This window comes from Falco peregrinus, chromosome 1 (assembly GCF_023634155.1).
Source record: "Falco peregrinus isolate bFalPer1 chromosome 1, bFalPer1.pri, whole genome shotgun sequence".
Lineage (NCBI taxonomy): Eukaryota > Metazoa > Chordata > Aves > Falconiformes > Falconidae > Falco > Falco peregrinus.
In genome coordinates this window covers 115,397,062-115,419,797 of record NC_073721.1, presented here as the reverse complement: position 1 = coordinate 115,419,797, position 22,736 = coordinate 115,397,062, and the positions used below count along the sequence as shown (strand labels likewise).

Sequence of the window (22,736 nt, the reverse complement as noted above, 5' to 3'; positions counted from 1 at the left end):
CTGATTTTGCACATACAAACACACATGCAATTTGTTTCAGGCTCTGTCAGAAGGGGTGGGAGTGATATGTGCAAATTCTCAGGCATCACGAGTATCCACAGGTACTTTCAGGTGCTGGCTGATGCAGATTTCCATACATATAGAGTACTGGATCTACAAGACTTCTACTACAAACCCTTTCCTACTGCTTTGTCCAGCCTGGCTTTGAGTAGCCATTCTGTTTATATTTTTGCCAAACTAAAGTTCATTGGTTCAGAACTGAAAACAGATTTTCCTGTAACTCCAGGTGGTTGGCTACTGTGTCCTTTTGATGCATATATGTAGAACTTATTAATGGGCACTAAGCATTTGCTGAGAGTTTATCCCAATACTGTAAGTGCACCTGTCTTAAATTTGAAAATTGCCTGACCTCACTGCAGAACAATAAGATCTTTTGCAATTGACTTTAAAAAGATATTATTCCTGCTGCTCTTCAGCTGCAGTACTGAATCCATCCCCTGCTAGCAATTAAAATGATGAGGCAAGCAGTGAGCCTCCATGGTTTGCAGGTCCCTGCCAGGTGTTCTACAGAGCAGATTCTTTGGAGAGGGGAAAAAACACGGAGGATATGAGAAGAGGCTAAGCAACCCTATCTTGGATCATCTTTCTAATGAGGGAATGGGAAGATATTGCTGTGAAAAAATGTGCTGTCCTGCAGCCTTGCAATTATAATCTATCACTGTGAATTGGCAGAAATTAACTGGAGGAAATGAGAAAAGAAAAATGGCTGCAGTTTTGTCTGAAATGTTAAGTAGTGGCAGGGTAAGAGTCAGATGCACACACATGAAGTCTATAGAGGTAATTTTTACTCAACTCTAAGGCTGTGTAGAGCAGGCAGATCTGCATTTGTTCATCTGTGCAGATAATTAGCAGAAGTGCTCATCTTTTCTGCCCTCTGAACAAATGGCACCATGCAGATCTATAGGAAGGAAGTTGATGTAGGCATTTATGTCACTACTGCAGTTTCTTCACATGGGAAATCAAAAATGTATTCCTCGCTCCTTGAATTGAATAATTGATTCACAGCAGAGGAAATTGTCTTTCCTGTGTGCCAAAACCAGTGTTGCTCAGCTGATTGACTTTAGTCCTTAAGGTGTCCCCCCTTCATTCATGAAGATAATGAGAATTATTTTGCTGTGGCAATGCACAAGCCTGAAAGCCAGTATGTCCCTTTGCTGAGGGACTCTCAAGTTACCCCTGAGCAGGACCTCATTGCACTTCCCTTTACAATTCTGCTACTAGCCACTGCAGAGCTGTGCTGATGTTGCCTGGTGGACCTGCTCTTGTTCTACGTGTTCCCTCCCAGGCAGCCTTGCTTCTAGTGTAATTACTGTGCTTATGAACTTTCCTGTAAATTTTGCTGTAGACTTGGAGAAGGGCACAATGGCTCCCCTGTATACCTTGCTTAGTTTGTGTGACTAGAGTTGGGGTAGGGTTTTATCTGTCCATGTTGTGTGATAGTGAGGGGTAAAAAACACCTTGAGAAGCTTTCCTGCTTCAGTGGGATCCTCCAAAGTAATTTTCATTGTGTACAACTGTAGGGAATGTAAGGACTAGAGCCGCTATTTTTTTCTTTTGGAGATAAATAAAATGCGATCATAGTCAATGAAAGCGGTAAAACCTCAGGTCACATAGCTTGGTGTATAGGTACCGCAGTTTTCTCTGACATACAGTCAAAAACTTGCAGAGATCAGACTATGGAAGCACCCATTTAAATCACTAGTGAATGCAGACTTACCTGGAGATTTTGCATATGAGGCGTGAAAGCAGGAGAAATTAATTAAAGCATATGAAGCCAGGAAGAAGTTGGAGATGATGGGAGCGATGGTATTCAGTTCAGCTGCAAGACACATGCACACACGTCAGACATAGGCACCAGCTTCTTAGATTGTTGGATAGCTTTGTCCTGATCATGAATTAAATCTGGACATGGTCTGAATCTGTCATCCAGGCAAAGCTCGGGTATTTTCCTGTGGTACCAATTTAAGGCCACCTTGATATACCTTCATTCCTATTAAGTAGTGTCTGCTGATGCTGATTTTAGTAACATTATATGCTATGCAAGGTTATACTTGATACTCTGATGCTACAGACTGACTCTTAATGATGTAGAGCTGGTGTAAATTTCAGAATTTTAAATACATAATTGAGAGGACAGATGCGTTTCACAAGAGAGTCATAGTTAAAACTTCTTGTTTTGCTTTTTAAATGGCAATCTCAATTCTATCTACGGAACTTCACATTTGCTTAGTATCGCAAAGTTGGAATTTCAAATCTTGGAAGAACTAATTTAAAAATCTCTGCACCCCTAAATGTGGTAGCTGGGATTTTCTACTACCAAAGCTGGCAAACTGTGATTTGCTTTGGAGCTGACTGCAGAAGGCTTGGCAGAGTAGGCTTCCAAATTATATCAGAATTATCTCCGAGCTGTGTGCAGTATAAACTGCAAAACCACTTTCAAAGTTTGTGACTTTGATATAGTTCTAAGCCCTGCCCTCTTCCAGTGGAATGAACAGGAATTGCACCTACTCCGCACCTCTGAAAATTAGGCTGTGGTGGCGTTGAGATGTTATGAGAGTCCCTGTTGGTTTCTTTTTGCCGCCTTTAAGAATGATGGAGTTGCTACCAGGGCTTTGAGTGTGCTTGGGCTAATGTCAGAGCTTACCTAACTGGAAATTTTTCTAACCATAGCTAATCATTGAATTAAAATATCAGTTTATATAATTCCAGATCATGAGATTATAGCAGTTGTATAATGATATACAAACCAATCAAAATGAATGCCATAGCAATCACGAAAGTGAGAACATAGCCCCTGATGGGCTCGTTGTTTTTTCCATATCCTTTGGCAAAGAATTCGAGCCCTTTGTAGACATTGTCCTTGCAAAGAGCCTGGTAAACAAATCAGAATTAATTCTGTTAAGCAGTGCTTTCTTGCATCAGAAGCTCACTGTGAGTGACCGCTTGCTAGGCTTTTGCTAAACAAAAATTAAATCTATCTTAGTAATTCAAGTACATCTACTGCTATGACATGTAAACGTTCAAGTAAAGTGATAAGGCAATATCCTACTATATTATTATACAGGGGGGAAACAGAATCACAGGCATTTAGTACTTATTCAGTGCTTTAAAAAAAGATGAACTGAATAGCTAAATAGAGTCTAAATTGGAGGGGACTGAAGCACACATCAGTGGCTTGGTCTAAGTAGTACAGGTTCCCTTTCTGTCCCGTGCCCTCTATTCCTGTTCCCTCCACATGGCTGCTGCCAAGACAGCTTCTAGGCAGCCAGCTGGTTTGAGCACACCTGCCAGCACCTCAGTCTTAAAGTCCTGAGGGCTCCTGCATATTCCTGGTGCTCCTGTGCTTCCAGGGTGGCTTTCTGTAAGATAGAAGTTGTCCTGAAAGTAGTCTACCTATAACAAGCACGCATGTATCCCCTGCTTCTGCAGCAAAGCTGAGCTCTGACCGAAGGAACACTATCAGCCTTGCGTAAGGGTGCTTACCTGCCTATTTCTGTTGAAAAACATTCTACATACTGTTTTCCCTGCCTCTTCCTCCCACATGTGTCAGTGTTGTTTATAATATATACCATGTTTGGTACATTAGAGTTCAACTAAATTTTACGTCTATGGAGTAAAACAGAGTATAAGGAAACTGGTAGTTTAATTTTACCTGGAAAACTTTGGGTGCGCTGACAAGAGATGCTAGAGCTGATGACAAAGTAGCAGAAAAGATGCCAGCTGTGATGAGAGGACCAAAGCCAGACACCATGCTCATCACCTTTAGGAAAAAGAGAAGGAAAAAAGAATAGCCAGGCTTGCAGTTGGATGCACTCTTTGATCACGGACCCATTTAAGTACTGTGTTTCTACATGTCTCTGCTTTTCACAGTTCTAAATTCAATATAGTACAAGTCAGCTGTGAAGTAGGGAAATACGATTATTCCCATTGTAGTGAAAAGCAACAGAGGCATAGCCAAGTTTTTATACAAGTATGCAGCTGTCTGCAGAGGCAGGTGAGTACTCCATGAGATTTTCTCACCTCCTTTACTAACTGATTGATATCAGTAACAGCCTCTACTTGATGGGTAGATAGTCATCTTGGAGCAAGAAGGGAAAGTGGAAATGGCAGGAAGAAACAGCAACGAAATGTGGTTGGAGGCACTTTCTTTGGTTTGGGTTGGTTTGGTTTTTTTCTTGATTATTTAATATGGCTAAAAAAGAGAGAAAATGCCTGATTGCAGCAGCGTAAAAGCAGTGCTGCAAATAGTAACGATGGTCACTGTCAGGCCTCCCTCCACCCTCCCAGAGGGGCTGCACTGGCCTCTGTGACCGCTGAAGCAAAAGCGTTATTGAGAAGCACCAGACAAGGAAGATGAAAGATAAAGTGGACAGATGTGATTGCCAGATGCTTTTTGGTGTGTGGGAAGTACTCCAGAAAAGAAACCAGTTAATCTTGGAGATCTGTCAGATGAAGACATTATTTTTTTTTTTGTGACTTCAGTCTGGCAAAGATAAATGCAAGAAGTGAAAATCTGTGGCTGTACAGAGGTCACTGATTTAAAGGGTTGTCCTGGGTCTGGGCAGCTGAACTGAGGTGGGAGTGAGGATGGTAAATGATCAAGAAATGAAGGAAAAGTAGTCTGTGACAGGGCCAGTGTGTCCCTTTCAAGGTGGATACCTAGCCCTGTCATTTAGTAGAGCCAGCTGGGAAAAAAAGCAAGTGACTTTAAAAGCTACAAATGACTCGTTGAAAAGCAAGTGCAGGTGGGTGGTGAGCTCCTCTAGTGGGCCATGAAGCACAGGGGCTGAACAGACATCTGGGAGCTGTGGTTGTCAAACTGCAGAACTGCTTTACTTTGATGCTTTGTCTAAGCTTTATTTTGAAGAATAAAAATGGCAGTCAGTCTCTCTCTGGCCTAGGAGAAAGATCCCATTACTTCTCACTTGATTTTTCACTCACCTTTTTAAGAAGTCAGAACCCTTGCTTTTCGTACTTTGGCACAAACCTTTACCAGTGACCACAGCACCCCTGAGGTAAAATCACACCCATGTGTAAAGAGCAGTGAGAGGAGCTGCTCATCTAAAGGAGTTCCTGAGGTCTCCGTTAAGTCTAGATTTTGAATTTGAAGATGTTACTGCATATTGCTGCATGATACTTGTTGAAAGAAGGAGGTAAAACCTTACCAGAGTGCTGGGAGGGCTAGTGAATGGGCAGTATGAAGGTTATGTGGAGTGCAGGGGACTTTCCTTTTGGTTTTCCTATAGCTTTTACTTTTTTGGATAAAAGTGGATGTCCTGTTGCAGTTAGTTGTCAGCAAATAATGGTTTTGCAAGTTTGTACTCATGAATTCGTGTATTGCCTATGATTATATATATAATCTCATTAAAACCTGAAAATTATTCATCAGCCCATAATCACATGGCTGACTGGCACATCTGGAAAAATCATAGCCTAGGCTGCAGGCAGATGATCCATTGCAGCTCATTCCAGGTACAACTGTATTATTGACGTTCCCAGTAGCATCTCGTACAACACAGGAGGCTGTGGAAACAATGATATATTGTTATTTTCCTTCCTTGTGACATTGGAAGAATGTTTTTGCCAAGCTTTGTCTCTTAGTCTGCACACACTTTGTACAAGTGCTGCCTTAGTCTCATCCCAAAGGGTAGCATTTCATGTTGGGCAGATTACTTCCCTCTAGTGTGGCTTTGTTTCTCGTGTTGTCTGTAAGCAACTGTTGACTTCTGTTACTTTTAAAATAATCAGCCAGTTGACTAATGAGGACTAGCATATTTCTAAGAGTACAGAACCAGACAGAGATTAAAAATAGATTAACTAACTCAGAAGTATATTGTCTGCCTGTGACTACTTTTATAAATGCCAGTATTCAAAGAAAACTGGTCAGTGAGGGTCTTAGGTCTAAGCATACTTTGTGTATTTAAAAAGGACACACAGTTTCTTTAGAGACACAGATCCTCAGCTGTTCAAATTGACAGAGCCCAACGGATGCCAATATGGTGAGAAAAAACTTTAAAGAGGAGAAATTACCAATTTTCTGTTTGGTTTTATTAATATTTATGCTGTCTTTTTGTTTCCCATCAGAAATGGGAAGAAACATATGGAGTTAACTCAGAGTGCTGATCTTAACATCTTTAGTGGCTAAAATATAAGTTTATGTAGTATCTTCAAATATGTCAAAAACAATGTTCTTGAGGGTCCCCAAATAACCATTATCTGTTTAGCAAACCGGGGGGAAGTATTGCACTGAAAAACAGACGGTTCTGAAGTTGAAATACAGCTATTGCCTGTGAGAACAGAATGATGCATTAACACAGATTTATAACGGAAGTAAAGAATGATTACTTACACTTTAATTGAAGGGGAAATTTAGATCCAAATAATGCAATAGCCTGAGCTGCAGCTTGACCTGAGTATTCAGCCTTTTGTGTAAAGTGCAAGAAACGTAGAACTCAAGAAGACTTGAGATTCATCTCCCAGTAGAAGGGAGTATACTGCAGGGGTTTTATGCACTGAGGTATTTACTCACAAGTAAGAGAGTTATTTACAACACTCTTTCTTACAGTACTCTTAAAACAGAAAAATAAAAATATTTTTCTTGAACAGAGATTTATTGTACCCTTATAATGAGAATGTAATTGCTTATTCCTCCAACACAATTCATGGCTTCAGTGCAGGTCTCCTTTTTACTCTTGTGTCTGTTTTGTTACCTCACATTCCAATGTTATAGAGCACTTAGTCATGTAGTGTATCTTCTTTAAGACAGGCAATTGATTTCTGTCTTTGACATATAACATACCAAATGTGTGTGTTACTGTGTTGCTCATGAGTGCTCAGTAACACTACTGAGAACGAGCAGAAGCCATGTGACATTTCAATGTGAATGAGGAACAAAAGACTGATCAGAGGTTCCTTTAATCTTTATTGTGCTCATGGATACATGCTAGTGGTCTTTGTCACTGAATCAAATGTGAAAGTAACCATACAAGTTATACAAAAGTCCAGCTGCCAAACAGGGACTTTTGTTTCTGCTGATTGCCGCTTTTTCCCCCACTGTTTTTAGATATAGTAAAATCAAAACAACTGTCTCTTTATGTAATAAATCCACAGGATGAAAAAGCATTGAGGTTAATCATTCATTTGCATATCAGGTTTTCAAACTTCTAAAATCTTATAAATTAAGATTTTAATAAATTAGACGTGAAGCAGAAGTTCTGTACTTACCGACACATATTGCCACACCAATGTAAGCAACTGTTGTAATCACGATGGCCAGCATTGTTCCTTTGGGTATCGCAATTTGTGGATCCTTAAAACAAAGCAATAACACAAAAAACACTGTGACTTTGTGTGCTGCAGTCTGACTACATTTGCATGCTAGGGAATCCTGCTACACTGTGATATGAAGATATCTTTAGAGGGTAGATTTTTATCATTTAGACCTGCACCAACAGTTTGTGTCCAAGCATGTAGCTGGTGAAGCGGTCCGGTGGTGTAGTTCTCCTATCCTGGACATAGTGAACACTGCAGGGGCAGAGTTGGCATTTATAGCAGCAGGAGAGTCCTGAGCTTTGCGTTTCTGGGAGCTTCAAGCTCTCTTTACATTGCAGTGGGCTTTATTTTAATGTTTCATGATACCACAGGTAAGTGGTTACTGAACTAACCATCAGACTCCTGTGGATGACAAGATGGGGCCATTTTTGGTTAATTGGTAGGATAAGTAAATAGTCACCCTGTACAGAATACAGTACTTTTGTAATTAGCAACTAGTAATTGTTAGTTGTGTCTTGACAACAGGCCACATCCTTTCACTGTTTTGACTTTAAATTTAGATAATTTAACAAGGCTGAGTTATAATGCTTACAGTCCAGCTCACAATATTGGCTTTGATCATGCAACTAAGTAAGAGTCTAAAGATCTGCATTATACATTGTAATTTTAAAGGAGATTTTAGTAGTAGCCAACCATACAATTTAGTATGTGTTTGTTTATGCTAGGAAGCACTTTTTATGAATTGTCTTCTTAAATTGGTTTAGTGAGTTTTTTTAAGTCAAAGATGCATGGAATGCAGTTTAAGACCCAGACTTTTGTACTTTTATAACTATGCTCATTGCATGGGAAAAAAATCAAAATACAAATTTGGAGTGTTGTGTGAAGCATGGATGAATGACTTAACTGTGTTAATAATTAATATAATTTTTAAATGAGGTAGGGACTTACTGAGCTGAAAAATAATTGCAAAGTCACCTCAGCTGCATAAGACCTTTTGCCCTCAGATCATGGTAACTGTAATTTATACAGTTCTGGTGTGCGTGTCTTAGGTGGTTGTTTTTGTGGAGTCTCATGCTGCAATCTTAAACACTGTAACCTTAAATCTTAGGGTTAAAGCTTCTCACAGCTTTACAACTTTTAAATTTTATCAATAATTGAACATATATTTAATATGCTGTTAGCATTTTAGGATCTGCTCCAAAATTCTCTGAAGTCACTAGGAAGACCAGCTGTTTCTGTAGGTTGGCTTTGGATTAGGCCACTTTGTACATAGTGTTTGCGACTAATTCTAAAGAAAGTTTGATTGGTCTGTTTTACAGTTTTTGAATACTTCTTAGCTTGCCTTTTGGATTTCTGGAGAGGCTAGTTAATTTAATTAGACCTGTCTAATGCATCTAAACATGCTCAGTCGGGAATCTGCATCCTGGAGGACTTGGTTATAGAAATCCACTTACCGCCAGACTGAAACAACTGCAGAGCACCAACAGGGGAACTGCTTCCCCTGCTCTGCTCAGACTCTTTCAAACAGCTTATGAAAGAAGTGCTGCTGCTTTGGCAGCTTGCCATGTACATAGAGCGCCGCGTATAGCAAAATAATTATTTTTGATAAAAGGATGGAGAGGGTGTGAGGCTGATTCAGTCTCACTGGACAGAAGTACAATGATTTGGGGTTTTTTAATTAAAAATGGAATCTCATAGATGCTAGTAGTGTCTCAGTTTCTACACATTTCCCTCTGTGCTTGGCTTCAAAAGCAGTCCTTTAAAAACAGAGGAGATGAGGCATGCAGCTCGGTGTGAGGAAGGGAAACAGAACTGGCTGTCAGGGTTAGTAGGATCTGGTGAACTTGTGACTACTGTGCCAATAAAGAAATAACAGACCTTTGGTTAAATCCTTAAGGTTTACGAGACAGTGGGTCTATATGGTAAAGCCAAAGAATTTCATTTGACATGCTGGGGTTATCAAGGTGTGAGCTACGTCTTTTTGTATGTTGAGGGTTTCTTTGGTGGTGGTTGTTTGTTGGTTTTTAGTATTGGTTTGCCAACTTGAATTAAGGATACCCCTGATGCATTTCTGAATTTCCTGTAATATTACAAAGTATTGATTGCTCTGCATTTACTAGAGATTTTTTACCAAATGTTTTGCTGAGCTTTGAATTATTTCAGCTTCATATTTAGCTTTAAATACTTTTTGCATAAAATACACTGTGCAAAGTGATACAAAGTAGAGGGCACTCAAAGTTGAAACTAAATTCCTGTCCCTAATTTACCAGTATGTTTAGATATTGGAAATATCATCTCATACAACTGCTATACTGCAAGAGGAGAGTGGGAACCTGACAGAATGGCCACAGCAAGACAATTGGACACCACTGGACCTCCTTTCCCTTTCTCTTCAGACTTCTTTCTTTTGTCACAGCTGCAAACCTGCAGCTTTTCCTTTGAGCAGCAGTAGTGACATGGGATTGGGACATACTTGCTTTCATTAAATGCTCTGTTTGCTCTGCCCTTGCTATGACCCTGAATAAAAAAAGCCAGTCTCCACCGATTCTTTGGAGGCAAACATGAGCTTAACATGAGCTTTACAGGTGTGGGTTTTGGGCTTTAGATTTTGCAAAAGAAGAGTGCCAGGAGATACACATGTAATCTCTATGTTGTATGCTGCTAATGAGTCATTAATGATATATTATTACAGTTTATTGAAACATGCTTTTAAATGATACAGCAAGCCAAATCTAAATGCAGTCATTTCTGTAAATAGCCATAATGCATTATGAGAGAAAATGTGAACTGATGTCTTTAAATAATAAAGCAAGTACTTAAAAGTGAGATTTTTGCTTCCCAAAATAAGACATGATTTAGGACTGAATACAGTGTTGATTCATAATTTGTTTTCTTGTTCTTTTTTCAGGCTACAGCTAGTGTTATGAAGTTAGTGAAATACATACTTTCAGATCTCCTGAGATATTGGCTCCTGCAAGAATGCCAGTGGCAGCTGGGAAAAAAATGGCAAACACCGAGAAAAATCCTTCTCCGCTTCTGAAATCTGGTCCAAAGTTTTCTGCAAATATTGATGCTGTAAATATAGGTGAAAATGAAACATACCACCAGGATTTGATTTCAAAGTTACTTACTGAAGAAGGTGAATAAGCTAGTCTTTCATGTCTGGACAACTGGGTTTGAATCTGTCTCATATCATAAGCAAAGTGAATTTGATTTCCTTAGTTTGGTCCCCAGTAGGATGTGCTTGTCTGCATCTCAGAGATACAGATCCATATCGAAGTGACAGGAGTGTCACTACAGCGCTTGCACTTAGCACTGTGTAGAACTTTGTCTGTGCTCTGCTGATATATAAATGACACAAGCTGCAGCTAACTGTGCTGTCAGCTTCAGCAGCAAAGAGACAGGCTCAAAATTAAAAATCAAAAAAATTGCCTTACTTTGGAAGCTTACTTAAAGTCAAGCAGAAGATCCTGATCTTGTGACCTTTTTGAGTGGAATCCTTAACTCAGTATGGAATGCAAACTTATTATTTTATGTGATAGATAGCAAGGTTACTTGCCTTGGTAATTAAAAAAGCCTCTTGCCTTCTTTTCGTTGTTGGTAGGAATGACTGTCCCAATAAAGAAGTTTGCAATGGCAATAAGGAGAACAAATAGGAGAATAACTTGAGCCTGTTAATAGAAATAAAAATATTTTCCTGATGATTTCAATTTACATTGACTGTGGAGATGGCTATATACTAAGTTATCTGTATGTGTTCCCTGTGAAAGATTAGTAATTTCTATAGTTTTTAAAAATGCCAGGGATCAAGATAGCTGAATCAGCTAATGACAACAGCAGATAGTTTTTACTAAGGGAGTTAAGAAATATATAGTTATAATTTAATTTTATGTTAGTTTATTTAAAAGAAAAGGCAAAATGAAACAGCTAATGCATTAATATCAAGTATAAGACATTTTTATATTGTTATAAAATTTATTTAGTTGCAGTGGGTTGTCACTTTAAGGGTTATAACATCTAAGTAGTTCTAGTCTCCATCACAGCAGAATGTAATAATAAGGGTGCTATTCTGGACCTGATTTCAATAGCGGTATTCTGCCCTCTAAAAATATTTCCATTTGAATTTCTATTTTGAACTTTTTTTTTACAGGTGAAGGAATAGCAGAGATCATTAGAGATTAAGGAATGGAGAGCAAATAGAGCTCTTCTGCTGAGTAGAGCTTGAGAGAATACAGTGATAAAATCGTATATTTTTTTTACTACTGTTTATTCTGTCAAGCTGCATCAAAAATAAGGGCAAAAGGGGCACTTACTCAAGGCTCCAAATGATGCCATGAATTATAAAAATCAATATAATCAAGCTGTCTACAGAACACAAACTTCCCCTTCCCTTTTAAATGTATGTTCAAGGAAGAGCACAGAGTAATTGTGCTTTCATTGAATGTAATGATTAAACTGCTATTGCTTTTAGAAAGATTAAGCATAAACTGAAACAGAGTGCTTTTGAAAATTCCATCTGTTGTATAGCATTCCTTAGACACAAATGCTGTACAGTAGTCTAATATACTGCTTGCTTTTATGTTCTTTTAAAGGTTTACCTTTGCTTCCCATTCCATGCCAGCAACAGAGATGCCGAGAAGACATACAACAGTTATGGTACCTATTATTCTGATGTCGTTGGACTCATCTACCATCAGTGTATCACTCTCCTGAAAGCAGTAAGAAATATTATTAGAACCAGTCTTTTTCTGCCCAACTGGTGGGATCTGGTAACAAGGTGAAATAGAAAGCAGCGAGCTGTCAAAGTTTCAGAGATTTATGAGACCAAGTGTTTGTATGTCATGTTCCAGCTGGCTCTCTGTAGTTGAGGTTATTTGGCTGTCTAATTAGATGTCTGTTTCTTTTCTGCTTTTGCGATTCTTGTTGAGAAATGTATTAAATATATTCATAAGGTAGAAATAATGGAGAAGCATTCTGTGGCACGTTTAGACAGACCAGCTTATTCCCTGCTGAAGGTGTCCCTCAAGCCTCAGCTAAAAAAGTATTACCACTCAAATACATTACAAAAAACCAAAATACCCCAAACCAAACCAACCAACCAACCAAAAAGCCCCACAAAACAAAACCAACAAATCAATTTAATCATATACATGAAAAATCTACCTTTACCTTAAGAAGTTCTACAACTGTTTCCGCAAATCCAACTACGTACATAGCAACTGCCACTGCGTTTGCAAAAGCAAAGATAAGTCCTATAGATCCACCAAACTCTGGGCCTAGACTTCTTGAGATAAGGTAGTATGCTCCACCTGCAGACAGAAATGGTTGTTATTTCAGCACAACTAAATGCTCAGGTTTTGCTTATTTTTCTCACATGAATAATAGTGCAGGAATCTCTGCCTTTAGCCTAACAAATGTAGTATTTGACCTGTATTAATAGAGGACACTGATTAAAAAAAAGGAATGTGTTTTGTACTGGTTCTGCCTTTAGACTTCTCTGTATGCCTTTTTATTGCAGAAATCTTGTTAGTGCTTATTAGCATGCAAAACTGGACCTTCAAATAATTTTTCATGATACATAATATAGTAACACAGAGCAGACAGAACCTCACTTCCAGACAGGTTTTAACTTACTTGGATCTATCCCAATGTTAGCATGAAAGATCATATTCTGTGGTACCTTGTAAAAGCTCCTGCATAATGATGCAGTGAATCTTTAATCTCTTTTGCATATCATCATAAACAAGGCATATTACTTTGTCAGTTAATTATTTCATCTTATCTCACTGGCACTTAATATTTATTGTCAGGAAGTGTTTAAGATTTTAATTTACTGTTGATCTATTGAGAGAGATCACTCCAAATACATTTATTTATTATTGCTTTTCTTATAGCACTATTATCTCAATTCTTTTTTATTTTTACTAACCCAAATCTGCAGGATTTTGTATTTTTCATGAGATCATATTTACTTACCTCCTCTTACTACTCCATTAGTGCAAATGGCAGACATGGAGATACCTGTTAATGTTGTTACTACTACACTCAGACCAATAACTATGATTCCAAGACCTGAAAGATCCGAAAAAGAAAGTATATTCAAGTGTATTCAAATACCTGTTCTGCTTAAATGACGTAGTAAGAACTTGCCATTTTCCACAGAGGTTAGAGGAAACCGGTTGTTTAAGGCTCTGAAATGCACTAAAACTTTGTTTCATAAAATACCTGACAAGCACTTTTCCAGCAAAATTATTTACTCGTCTTCCGAGGAGTAGCTGAAATGTAAGGAGTTTTATAAAGAAGGTATTAAATTGATGATATCCACTGATCTGAATCAGTCTTTGAAATGAGAGGAAGAGATGTCTCATCCTCAGTGTGTCCAAGGATATCCAACCTGGAATGCTCTGGGTAAGGAAGATATGCTGAAAGGTAACAGAAGAAATCCATGAAAAGCCGGAAGCCATCCCTTGCTCAGCAGTAGGCAGGAACATCTGAAACGTACTTCACAGACTGAACTGAAATCTGGGATTTATTAGAAGTGACAACTCAAACATGCCGTAAATTGTGATTAGAGGTGGCTAGCATTGTTACCTTCCAGTTTCTTTAGATGTACCATTTGGTTTATCATCCCTCTGGTTTGCCTCGTATGAAGATAATACATAAAGACCTTTTTGGGCTTGAAAGCATTAGTAACCCTAAGATTTTTACCTCCACGGACAAACCCATTAGTTGCTATTGCAGAAGTTGACAACCCAGTAATTGAGGTTACCATCGTGGCAAGAAGAATTATGAATACTCCAAGACCTGTCAGTAATAAGAAGATAAAATATTTTACTCATGTTCCATGATTCCTACAAATCATTCTCTCTTTAAATTGAATTTTCAGGCCAGAATCAGAGCAATAAACTGAAAAGATGGTTTGTTGACCACTTGCAGTTTGCAGAACATTTCCAAGGAGGCCATGTCACGGTAGTAAATTATTCCCATCTGTCTTCAAGCAGTGATTCTTTCTGATAGGAGTACCCTAGCCAGAAGTTCTCATGGTTTTCAAAGGCTGCAGGAAATGAGCAAACAAATGTCCCTTGGCATGGATGCTTCTATTTGCTCTTAATATACATCCTGGCTGTTTAAGTTAAGAGATTGACACATTAACCAGAGCTCTTGTAAGAACACTGCTGTCTTTGATCAGTTAATTAAATATTGAATCAGAGAAAGACTCTGTGTAGTTTCATAGTGCACCAGGACAAAGAATCTATCAGGTAGAGAGACAAGACCTGAATGCGACCCTTCTACATCCTTACTTGCCCAGCTAACGGGTGCTGTGCTTCCCCGCTGTGTCCTCATCTCCCTGTTTCCCTGCAAAAAGTAGTTTTACTTTAACCAAAGACAAACATTTTAAAATGGAAATACTGCTTTTTAGATGCCATTTACTTCAACAGGTGACCTGTAATGTATAATCTTAGAGAACTTTGAATATTTTTTTTTAGCTGATATCATAAAATTGCATAATTAAACAAATAATATCTGAAGATGAGTGATAAGTGTTTAGATGAGTGATAAGTGTTTATTACAGATGAACTGGGTTTCAGGCTGAGTAAGACTCTGAGTATGTTTCCAGTCTTTGGCTATATGGTCAGGTTTCTGTTAATTTTGTAAAGCTGTACTAGAAACTGTGCAAGTAGGAGGTGCCTAGTATGATTTAGAATCATAGAAACATTGCGTGGAAGTGGCTTCTGAACGTCTGTAGCTGAGCCTCCCAGTCACAGCAGGACTATTGCCAACACAGGATTAAATCAGTGATGGCTTTGGCTAGCTGGGTCTTGAAAACCTCCATAAACAAAGATCCCACAGCCGCTTTGGATTACGTGTTCCAGAGCTAGCCTACCTGACCGGTGTTTTCCTGTGTGTACAAACTGGACCTCCCAAGCTACAATCGTAGCCATTGCTTCTGTTACAATTTCTGGCACTACCGAGAAGAGTTTGGCCCTGTAGTTTCAGAATACTTTCTTGTTTCAAGCCAGGTGAAGAAATAATAATGACATTTTTCTCTCAACTTTACTGCTTCTTTTCCCATTTCTATCTATGAATGGAAAGGAAAAAAACTTTTTTTTAAAAAAAGAAAAAGAAACAATTACAGTTTGGCACCAAACATGGAATCAGCTCTTAATTTTATCTGAACTTGCTAATCCTTATGCAATAGCTCTCTTGCTTCTGTAAGGTACATAGGTTTTCAGTGTGGAACTGAAGATTATACATTGCTTGTAGCAATATTTATTGACCAAGGCTCATCCAAATTGAAACTTGGATCCTACCACTGACATCTAGCTAGAAGTACTACAAACATATTGATTTATCTGCTGTATTTTTACCTTCTGGCTTCCAGATCAGATTCCTGACTTCAGTTCATACTGGATGTTTCTATTATAGACATCGAATCCCTGAATGAATGTTCTTTGCTGCTTAAATTAGAGCCACGTTATCATAATTCTTTCAGATAGAACAATGTAATGTGTGAGATATAAATGATACATAATATAGTGTAGAATATTTAAAATTATTTGAGCCATAAATCATGTTTATCCTATCGATTTGTGAACTCTTACTATAGCTAGTCATGCACCTATTTTGTATGCAGGTCTGTATAACAAAAAAATATCTATATGGTCATTCCTTTTGGTCAGCTGCCATTACATAGAAGGATATTGTTAAACCATGCAAAATTTTTGCCAGAGAAGTGGCTGAATATGACTTTTAATCAGCTGTTAACTCTTAAATTGAATAAGTTAGGCACAATATTCTAAAAATAGCTTTAAAATTATTTGGTAAGTGCAAGTGCATCCTAAGGAGTATTTTTCCAGGATTTTCTACTGCCTTTCATAATTCATGTTAACATCTGTATGATAAATAGCATCAGATATCTTGCTAATTCAATGAGTAATATCTGCTTGGGAAGGCTTTAATGTTAATAAAAAATTTTGTTAAGATCTAAGAAGAAAAGTACATAAAGTAAAGTGACTTAACCAAAACATTGCTGTAATGTTATTGTAATATGAGGGGCCAGATTTTCAGTTAACATAAACTTGGTGTTTTTCCCTGCCTTTGGCTAACCATTCCCTGTATAGGTATAAATACAGACTTCAGAGAGTCCCCAGATGTTAGGTGGAAATACCAGACTAGTTTTGGACCTGGAATCTTGTCAGGACCATACTGTCCCTTTTTTCCCAGCTGATGATAAACAGAGCACCTTGTTGGAATGTTATTTTTTTCCCCTGTAAGAGCTTTTGCCCAAGACAACCTATGAGGATGTGGAAATAATTGGGTTTTCTCTCTTTTGCCCTCTAATGATGGGAATATAAATGGTGCCCAGATGGTGGTTTAAGTGACTCATTTAATTTCCATGTTAATAGCAGTACCCAATGAAATCCCAGAGCCTTCGTGATGATGAGCGTCCATCACTGTTCTCCTTAAGCAGCTTGGCTAGGGACTTAAAGCTCATTGCTTATAAGACATTCAGAAAATGCATTGGGAAATTATTCAAATGGAATTTGATGTCTCATTTTCAGAAGTAAAACTAACTTCCTTACATAAGCCATGCAATTTTGAAAAGCAACAGCAGAGCAATAAACCGTAAGAAAGGAGTGTCTGCTTATCAGTGAATTAAAATGGTAAAATTAAATGTGAAAGCAGAAAGGCTGTAACTGATGTTGGTGCAAATTAATGTTAAAAACTGATTAAAGTTGAGATTGAAAACCAGGCATATGGCTGCTAAATAAGTTGTTCTAAAATGAATTACTCTTGCCTATGGCTATTCTCACACCTCAAAACAAAGTAATACTTCTTGATGATCTCAATAAGTTACTAAACTGCCCTTAAAAACTAATTTTGCATGAAACCCCAGAGCAAAGTCTTGGCAATATTAAGATGCAGAATTTTCATGGCAAGGCATATACTTATGAGTGCCCTGGGCTGTATGCTCTCATTTGGTATGCATCATAAAATCAGCAAGCACCCCTTTGTCAGGCACAGTGCTAGAGCTACGCATGGAGCACTGCTAAAGTAGTAAAGTTCTTCCACTCGGGTCTGATTCTTTTATTGGTTTGGTTGATTATTTTTTCCTATTTGTGTCTCTCTAAGGTTGCGGCTGGATTTTTTTCTTAATAAGCATTTTATTTACTTCTGTTTTTTAAAAAACTCAGTCTTGCTTAAGTGAAACTTCTGTGAAGTTACTGTATTTTGTTGGAAATGAGACTTCAATCATGCAAAACTTTTGGAGTTGATTCAGTGTTTCACTTCCATTAACAAGGAAGTGAATGATATTTATGTTCAGCCTGAATTTGAACACTGAGTTTTATCCAAGACCAGGAGAGTTGACACCCTAAGGCCAGAGTTTGGACTCCAGCTTGTGCCCACTTAATATTCCCATTCTGTGAGAATCCATACTGGAATGCTCGCCATTCAACCTTTTGGACTGCTGTTTTTGATGAGCCCTGGGTGCCAGTCAAAGGTTAGGGCCCCATTATTCTAAACTGTATGATCACGTAACAGTGACACCGCCGTCGCAGTTCACATTTCTGTGCTTCCCCAGAGCAGCAGCTTGAGAAAGGGAGTTGTACCACCCCACTACACTGCTTCTTACTGAGCTGCTCTTCTCTCCGCCAGAGATTCTCTCACCGGTGTCACTGAACACTCAACAGCATACTGGATGGAGGCCTCAGGGCCCAGTCACCCAAGGAGTGGGAGCTGGGATTTGGCTTAATGGAACTGCACAACGAAGCAGCAAAGATAGAGCACACAATCAAGTGTACTTCGTTAATTTACACAAAAGCTATAGCAGTTTTTAAAACTTACTGTTTCGTAGTACCCTTGTATCTAGTGCTGTGTTATAGTTAAAAATAACAAAATCCTGATGAGATGAGACCTCCTTCCAGTTCTGTTTTCATCTTTGCAGAGAAGTGTGAAAAAGTGTTGGTTTTAATATGTAGATGACAAGGTTTGGGATTCACAGATAAGCAAAGTGTGAACTCTTAAAGGTTAACTCTGTACGCACATATTAGAAATTGGCCCAGATCATGAAGTTTACATCTGTTGCAGAATCTAAATACAAATCTCACTAAAGCTTAGAAATATTCATATGTGATGATCATATGCATAGTTAACAGATCTATGCCTCTAAGCAGTAATTTGCTGTGAGTCTGGAAAATTCCAATAGTTTGGAGAATTAACATCTTTTACTCTGGCAAGCATTTGAAAAAATTTAGTTCAACATGCAAGTGCACATCTCAGATTATATATTAATCATGATCATGTACAGTTTATCTTCTTTATCTCTTTCACTGTTTAAAATTAAATTAAGTAGATACATACCAATTCCTGCTTGACCTACAATCCAGGAAAGTCGAATAAAAAGCATCACACCCCAAATATTAAGCATACATCTTACCTAGGTTTTAAACAAAAAATACTGCATTAGTGCAACTTTGGAAGTAGAGTATTAACAACCAGAAGGGTGATAAAAGCATTCAGGCTTTTAAAAAGCACCCCAAACATCCCTCAAGTCTGCCTCCCTCTCTTACTTCTTGAAAGACTTTAGTGTTGCAGAACTAATCTTACTTTTATTTTTTTTAGAAATGCAGATATGTTTCTCACCAGCACACCCTTCACCCATCCGAACTTGACAAATCCTGTTTTGTTTTCTTCTTCCTTGCTGACTGCTGTCTCATCTCCAGTGGTGCTTTCTCCATTAGCCACTCTCTCGACTGAGCCGGTGCTCACAGATATGTTCTGAATGATCACACAGAAAACAAATACAAATATTTTTGTGCCAAACACAGGACACCTGGCTGCATAAGAGAGACATGGAATAAAGGAATTTCAAAGAAGATCAGGTTTTACTGTCTCTGGAGCGCAATATTCTGCTCACGCCAGGCATCAGCAGGTGGGCTTACTAACAGCAAGAAAAGATAAGACAATCGCTTAAGCACAGTAAATACGTTATTATCTGATACTAAATTGGTTTTATTGTGTATTGTATTCAACATGTACGTTGTGTTGATATGTCAGTAGAGCATCTAACATAATGAGAGTCTTGTGGTTGGCCTCTACATGGTGCTGCAAAAATATATGAATAATGCTAAGTGTAGAAACTGAAAATTGCCCAGTAGTGAAAAGAGACCTAGCTGAGTGCTGCATGGCAAAGTTATGTGATGAACTCTGTTTTCTGTTGGATAAAGTGCAAACATAGTTGCAGCAGCAAATGGGTAACATATTCTTGAAAAGAGTCAGAGAAATGCTAGTGAAGTGTATTAAATTATATAGTAAATGAATAATCCTTTCTATGGTTTAGCCATCTCTGGTATAACCATAGTAGATAGGATTAGGAATTGCCATATTTGTGGTGTAACCTGAAGAAATAGCCCAGAATTTTAGATTGTTCGCATCCAGTTACAGACGTAAATCTGTATTTTATCTCTTCAGCTCTTCTGCCCCAGAGTCTTGGAGGCAATTTAACATTATGATATGTTTCTTGTGGCTTGAATAGGAATTAGTCATGGTACTGAGGTTGATACTCGTCATTGCTGTTTGCTTCCTTTTAATTATTATTTTTTTTAATACTAACTTTGGAGTGGTTTTGTGAGGAGTTGGCATTAGGTTAACTATTGCCAGGAATTGTCTGTGTCCTCTGCAAAGACCTTCAGGAAGGACCATATCACCTTGTCATAGTCTAGCAGAGGGAGTGTGTATCACTTCTGGAGAGGAATCAAGATGCTTTTAGGGTTTGAAGGGGAATGAAGATATTTCCAGATTAACTAAACATGTCAAGGAGGTGAAACATCTGTGATTCTGTGAAACATATGAGGGTTTTTCTCCATCTTGCTTAAGCTTCAAGGGTGTTTCTGTATTTGTCCATGGACTTCAAAAAAAAAAAAAAAGCAACAAACAAAACCAAAACAGACATAAAGACCAACTATATGATGCTTATGTTAATGTTTGGACTCTACCCTCATGGATGGGGGCTCTAACCACTATGATGCAAGGTTGTAGAGTGCCTTTGACACAGTAAATCCAGGATTGTGCTCACAAATGAGAAATAAGTGACCGGATAATACATTTCGACATGGATTAAATTTGGTGCCTATAACCCTTTTGGCCCTAAGTGAAATGGGAATACAAGATCTATTGAAAGCCTGTGACTTTGAGCTCCTGAGTTACTTAAATAATTTTGACAATTCTTGCCCTAAAATACTAATGGCTTGTTCTACTCAAAACACAGCAAATGATTAAAGTGAGTTAAGGAAGATCAGCAGAATAATATGAGGGGGTTTTGCTGCAGTGGTTAGAATTTCAAAGACAAAAAAGGAAAAAAAGAGTTTAGTCTTTGTACTTGAAACAAGTTGTTTCCTATGTACTTTGAATTAATTTGTGCTCTCTGTGCCATTATCATAAATTATGGCCTTAAACCTTCCATAAATGCATTTTAAATTGGTGTGCTTTAGTGAATGATTGGTTATTTACCAAGTAGCTGTACCTGTGCTACTCATGCATTAAGGATGTGGAATAAAAGTGACAGAACATTTTGAAAAGCTACCAAAATAAAAAGTTAACTGCTTTAAAAAAAAACCCAAACCAAATGAATCAAAAAAAAACCCTGAACAAGAAACCCCAAACATTTTCCTTTCCTTGTTTCAGAACAGTTTACTCTTCATCTCTCCTGGGGCTAAAGATGATGAGCTCATCAAATCTCTGTAACAAGTGTGGAGAATAGCCAAGATGAAGAAAGGTTAGATGATATCTTATGTAGGGTAAATATTAGGCCCAAGTAATTATCACTAGCCATCAGCTGTGAAATAGCACTTAGACTATTTTTTAGGGATTTAACTGGCGATTTGTGGCTTAATGTGTGCAAAAACTGACATGTCGTGCTAAAAGATGACACACGTTTGACTTCAGCAGTGTGGGAACTAGGTATTTGAAGTTCCTTTCAGCCTGCCTCACATTCTGACATTTGAAAAATTACATATTAAAAAAGTGTATTAAATATTAATGTTTATCTTCTGATGTTAGGCCTGGCATCAAAGCACAACGGGAATGTTTATGTGGTATTTAGCCGTCTGAAGTCAAACATATGTTGCTTCTTATCAGAATGTGGCAACGGGCTTTGACAGGACAGTGGTCTTCACCAATTTGTGTTTCAGAAAAGTTGGGGGTGAGGGGGGCGGGATTACCTTGGGGTATGGTGTGGTAAGCCCAGATTTTAGTGTTAAAGTAAAAAGGCATGAAGCATCTTCTCCGGAACTGCATCTTGGGCTGTTAGCCTAACCGCCATACATACTCTGTGTGGCATTTCATCCCCTCCTTAGTGGTGGCTAAGGGGCCTGCTGCATGCTGGGGCTGGTTGATAGGCACCCGATCCAGCTGCACATACTGCTTTTGCCTCCTGATAGGAGCTTTTCACGCTGTCTTAATTCCCTTCCCTACTAATCTTACTATCTGGTGACCTCGAGTTTGTTTATTCTTCCGAATAAGCTCTGTAGACTGAAGTGATTTGTCCAAGGTCACAAAGTGAGTCCATGGGACAGCCAGGAATAGACTCCAGCCATGCTAATGGCGAGTCGTTTGTTCCAGTGCCGTGGTTACTGGCTCGCAGACCAGGGCCACAACTCACATAAGGGCACAGCAGGTTGCCAGTGTAACAAAAATCCCATTACCTCTGACATTCACCTTCCTATTTTGAGAGGCATAAGATTATCCTTCTGTAAGCTGGATACTAGAAAAAGTCTGGGAACAGCCAAGCTAGATGCTCTTTTCCCTAAGAGTTCCAACCTGTGAAACAATTTTCCCTTCATTTTATTCTGGGATGGAATCTGTCTTCTTTTTAATCTTCTCTAAGTGAAAGCCTTAAAAAAACATAAACAAATTTATCTAATTTTATTTAAAATAAAAAAACACTGGGAGATGCAACAGTAAAAACCCTGTATTTTCTGGCAGTGGTCAAAACTGAAAATTCCTTAATATGCCAGTGTTCAGTGCATGATCATTCAGCATTATGTTCAAAGCCAATACACTGGTTTTCTCCTCTCTGGCCACTACCAAAATAAATTATTTCTATAAGAAGAAGTTTCTTCTGGGCATGAAAATGTGTTTAGTCCCTTGAGTAGCAGCTTATACATCTGCAAATGAGTAGGGATACCAAATTCATATTCTTCCCTTTTCACATTCACTTTGCATTCATTTTTGGAAATAAATGATGACCCAAGTAACCTGTTTCACCTTTCTGTGTAAGCCATTTTATGCAGGTCTGTGGAAACCTTAATTTAAATAAGTCAAGCTAAAACTAGGAAGCTGTCCTAAAGAATCAGGTCCTAATTTCCTAACGGTTATTTTTTTGCTTGATTTCATTACTTTAT

At 38.3% G+C, this 22,736-nt stretch overlaps 1 protein-coding gene and 1 long non-coding RNA gene across 5 annotated transcripts in view; one reads left to right on the top strand and one right to left on the bottom strand.

The window, feature by feature from the left end:
- Positions 1–19,093, top strand: part of LOC114013294 (uncharacterized) — a 47,354-nt gene extending 28,261 nt beyond the window's left edge. For both annotated transcript variants that reach the window (XR_003556198.2, XR_008748019.1), the window contains 3 exons: positions 10,241–10,471; positions 11,925–12,050; positions 18,958–19,093. This is a non-coding gene — a long non-coding RNA (uncharacterized LOC114013294). The remainder of the gene's footprint in view (positions 1–10,240; positions 10,472–11,924; positions 12,051–18,957) is intronic.
- Positions 1–22,736, bottom strand: part of SLC12A1 (solute carrier family 12 member 1) — a 52,260-nt gene that overhangs the window by 23,373 nt on the left and 6,151 nt on the right. For 2 of the 3 annotated variants that reach the window (XM_005241454.4, XM_027792567.2), the window contains exons 3-14: positions 18,979–19,113; positions 18,697–18,772; positions 13,309–13,404; positions 12,502–12,641; positions 11,931–12,041; positions 10,892–11,003; positions 10,278–10,405; positions 7,285–7,369; positions 5,432–5,583; positions 3,713–3,820; positions 2,808–2,931; positions 1,778–1,879 (exon numbers count right to left, since the gene is read on the bottom strand). In XM_005241454.4, coding sequence (XP_005241511.2) covers positions 1,778–1,879; positions 2,808–2,931; positions 3,713–3,820; positions 5,432–5,583; positions 7,285–7,369; positions 10,278–10,405; positions 10,892–11,003; positions 11,931–12,041; positions 12,502–12,641; positions 13,309–13,404; positions 18,697–18,772; positions 18,979–19,113 — 1,369 coding nt within the window. Of the gene's footprint in view, positions 1–1,777; positions 1,880–2,807; positions 2,932–3,712; positions 3,821–5,431; positions 5,584–7,284; positions 7,370–10,277; positions 10,406–10,891; positions 11,004–11,930; positions 12,042–12,501; positions 12,642–13,308; positions 13,405–14,040; positions 14,137–18,696; positions 18,773–18,978; positions 19,114–22,736 lie in introns of all 3 variants that reach the window. The other variant, XM_055809741.1, reaches the window with a different exon arrangement.